This window comes from Arachis stenosperma, chromosome 7 (assembly GCF_014773155.1).
Source record: "Arachis stenosperma cultivar V10309 chromosome 7, arast.V10309.gnm1.PFL2, whole genome shotgun sequence".
In the NCBI taxonomy this organism is placed as follows: Eukaryota; Viridiplantae; Streptophyta; class Magnoliopsida; order Fabales; family Fabaceae; genus Arachis; species Arachis stenosperma.
Window position 1 is genome coordinate 86,198,221 of NC_080383.1, and position 3,791 is coordinate 86,202,011.

General features: G+C 35.7%; 1 protein-coding gene across 1 annotated transcript; it reads left to right on the forward strand.

The window, feature by feature from the left end:
* Positions 1–840: 840 nt before the first annotated feature.
* LOC130940200 (B-box zinc finger protein 22) lies at positions 841–3,364 on the forward strand. The gene is made up of 3 exons (XM_057868269.1): positions 841–1,265; positions 2,263–2,691; positions 2,951–3,364. Exons 1-3 carry the CDS (start codon positions 1,083–1,085, stop codon positions 3,218–3,220), a joined length of 882 nt encoding a protein of 293 aa, XP_057724252.1. The 5' UTR covers positions 841–1,082; the 3' UTR covers positions 3,221–3,364.
* The last annotated feature ends 427 nt before the right edge of the window (positions 3,365–3,791 follow it).

A 3,791-nucleotide genomic window follows, 5' to 3' on the forward strand; every position in this document is an offset into this window, starting at 1 on the left:
TTGAGTAGTTATATTTATTTAGAAACTATGCAAATAATTTTCTTCAATTTTGTTGTTAATAATTACGATATTAAGAATATTTTTTTTTATTTTGCTGACACACTCTACAAAATTATTTTATTATGAAAGATTTTGTCATTTTAATGACTAATTAATTAGCAAAAATTTATGTGAATCAAGTGCATAAATATATACCATTATGTAATAACTATTTTTAGTGTTATACAAAACATTATATATAAAATAAGATTTGACTTTTATCTATACAAATAGTATGAAAAATTAAAGGAAATTATGATTGCTTATGGTCCTCTATTAACACCAATGTATGTTTACTATGGAAGTTTTGTGAAATAAGTTTTTTTTTTTTAAATGTTCATTTATCCTTCTTTCTCTCCATCTCTCTTTTTCTTATTAACTGAAAAAGATATATATTTAAAATTTTAATTAGTTGGTCGTTTAGTTGATTTAAATTTGCTTGATTATCTAGCTAGTTGAATCAAATAATATGACTTCATTGTAACAAAAAAAAAAAAAAAAGAAAAAATATGACTTCAACTTGAGATCGTTAAAACAATAAAAATAAAACGAATTAATTTACCAATGACTTAAATTCACATACAGTATAATATTTATTTTAATTTAGAAAAAAAAAGAAACAAGACAGCTTAGATTTTTGTTCTTTTTTAAAGAGTTAGATTTTCTTACAGCAACGATGAAAAACCAAAGCAAAGCCAGCAAAGGCGGTCTCCCTTGCCACGACACTACCCGTTTGCTGCCACGTGTACATGCTGCTTCGTGGCCTAAAAAATATCCTCCATTTTCTCTTCTCTTCCTTCTTAAACCCTCCACCTTCCTCTTCCTTCTTCCACAAACCCCCTTTCCCCATTCCCTTTTCTCTTTCTCTCACTTCCCAAGTGGGGTTCTCTTAATCCCCCTCAATTCCATTTCTATCCTTGGATTGCCGGATAAAGCTTGAAACTTTCTGGGCTGGTGTTGGGTTTTCTGAGTCGAAGGAAGCAAATTTGGTGTGGGAAAATTAGGAAAAGAGAAAAGGAAAAAGTGGTGATAGTTGAAAGAGGATGAAGATTCAGTGCAACGTGTGTGAGGCTGCTGAGGCTAAAGTTCTTTGCTGTGCTGATGAGGCTGCGCTTTGTTGGGAGTGTGATGAGAAGGTTCATGCTGCTAACAAGCTCGCTAGCAAGCACCAGAGGGTTCCACTTTCCATGTCTTCTTCTCACATGCCCAAATGTGATATTTGTCAGGTAAATTCTTCTTCTTGTTTCCTTGAATGAAAAAATTGTGACTTTTCTGGTTTCGGTTTGAAGAGATGCATATCTCTTAATTGGTTTTTGTGGTAATTGTTTATTTGTTTTGGTGGTTGAACCAAAACCCAAGATTTTGTACAATTTTTTGCATAGGTTCTTATTTTGGATTGTTGTAACTTTATGCTGCTGATTTTGCATTCAGTATATGAAATATTTTAATGATTGATGCTTATTGCTAGTGCAGCTTTTGGGAACTTCATTGGAAACTAAGCTCAAGTTTGGTATGATTTTCATAGGAGGTGTTTGTAACAATTTGTGTCATTGATAAGATTTGTGGTGATTCAAGAAAGTTCTGGGGGCAATTTAAACGGGTTTTGTTAGACATGCCTCCTTCTTTCCATAACAGATTTTCATAGAAAATGACATAAAATCTTGATAGATATTATTAGTATTCGGAGCAGTGAAAACATTTGGAATCATGTTGACAATTAGTTGTGTGTCCTGTCTTCTACTCTCTCTCTCTCTCTCTTTTTCTTTTTTTCTTTCTTTTCCCCCTTGTGTCTGATCTTTTATTCATGGCATGTTTCATTTTCATGGAGATATCTACTTGTTTATTTGTCTTGCCTTTTCCAACTCTTTTCCCATGCTGTGTTTATATTTTTATTGTGGTGGAAGTTGGTACATTTAACTTTCTTTAGAAGGTGCTTCACCAATGTCTTGATTACACAAGTTCATAACTGTGTCTGTTTGTCTTTAATATCTTCTTTTTGAATATGGAGTGAATTTTTGTTTTCTTGGGAACTGGGATGTTGCAATCTACAAAAAGTGAAAACTGTTGCTTTTGCTTTCAAGAAGTGGTTTTACATGAATAAATACATTGTTGACAATTTTGGTTGAGTTAGTACCTTCTTGATTTGTTACTTGTTTTGCTTCAGTTTAAATGTCATTTTTGAATCATCTTGTGATTATGGTTAGGATCTGATATTCATTACAGGAAGCATTTGGCTATTTCTTCTGTCTAGAGGATCGAGCTTTACTGTGTCGAAAGTGTGATGTGGCAATACACACGGCGAATACTTATGTCTCCGGTCATCAGAGGTTTCTTCTCACTGGTGTAAGAGTAGGTCTAGAAGCAACCGAGCCCGGTGGTACTTCTTCAACTTCTTTGAAGTCGGATTCTGGGGAGAAAGCTTCCGACACTAAGTCCTCTTCTGTCTCCAGAAAGGTGTCGACGATGCCCCAGTCGTCGGATTACAATGAAATGTTACCCCTTGATGCTGGGGGAGTTGGCGAGATGCCTCCGGCTAAGGAGTCTTATGGTGGTGGTTCTACTGCCGGAAATATCTCACCGTGGCCGATCGAAGAATTCCTTGGCCTAAATGATTTCGGTCAAGGTTATAATTACATGGAAGGATCATCAAAGGTATGTGCATAGTTGTTCCAATGCACCCTCATTTGATCATTGGTTTTTGTAGAAAGATTTTATCCTTAATTGTCTTGTTTTACAGCTTTGGTTAGATTCCTTAGGAGGTAAAAATGAAACTCGCCCATGAAAATTTATACCTCAACTTTACCATCAAATCGAACACTCCCTCAAGGGTGCTTGAAGTTTATAGGTTCCTTATTGGGGAAGTTTCGTGATTAAGCTTTTCACTTCTAGTTTCCCTGATGAATTTTTGCAGGCTGATAGTGGTAAGCTTGGGGATTCTGATTCTCCGGTCTTAAGATCCGTCGAAGAGGAAATGGGAATGGAAGACGACGATGAGTACCTGAGCCGCGTTCCGGATTCATCGTGGACAGTTCAGCAGGTCCCTTCTCCTCCTACAGCTTCGGGGTTGTACTGGCCGAAAGACCCTCAGTTTTCATCCGACCATGCTATGTTTGTTCCGGACATATGCTGTTCTCCCATGCAAGAGACTCGGTATTCGAGGTGGCGGAGGCACCACCTTTGAGTTGGTTTCTTCTCTGGTCCCTACCCTCATAACTTAGAGAAAATGCTTCTCATTTGTTGTTTACATTATATATATGATATGATATGAAGTGGTCTCATCTTACACACAAGGTTTAAAGTTGATTAGCTACAATGCTTCAATTCATGGCTGTCTCAGCATCTTCTTTTTAGAGCAAGATCTCTAACTCTTCAATTTTCATTGTGATTGTGCTAAAAACAAAAGGCAGGAATAAATAATTGATGGGAAATGTTAAAGGGCTTTCTCACATTTGTTGTAGAATCCATATATATGTAGATGCATCTCTATTTCGTTATCATAGTTTTCTTGTTCTTCTATATTGGTTGTGTTTAGAAGTTTGCTCCTTTCAAAAAGGATTTTCTTTCTTTTGAGAGGCTATTATTTGCTTAAAAAGTAACTTGGATCTGCTCTCATATTTGAGACTTTTCTGTTTTATTTAAATTTTGGGAATGATTGGATAAAAGCTTATAAATGATTGATGTAACATGTTCGTCATAATTGAGTTGCCACTTACTCGACAAGTTGTCCCACCTCCTCATTTTTATGTTTTGCC

Excerpts from the sequence above, each read along its gene's own strand:
- LOC130940200 (XM_057868269.1), top strand. The coding sequence starts at position 1,083 with ATGAAGATTCAGTGCAACGTGTGTGAGGCTGCTGAGGCTAAAGTTCTT. Across the intron at positions 1,266-2,262 it reads CCAAATGTGATATTTGTCAG|GAAGCATTTGGCTATTTCTT; the intron begins GTAAATTCTTCT and ends TATTCATTACAG. Across the intron at positions 2,692-2,950 it reads ACATGGAAGGATCATCAAAG|GCTGATAGTGGTAAGCTTGG; the intron begins GTATGTGCATAG and ends GAATTTTTGCAG.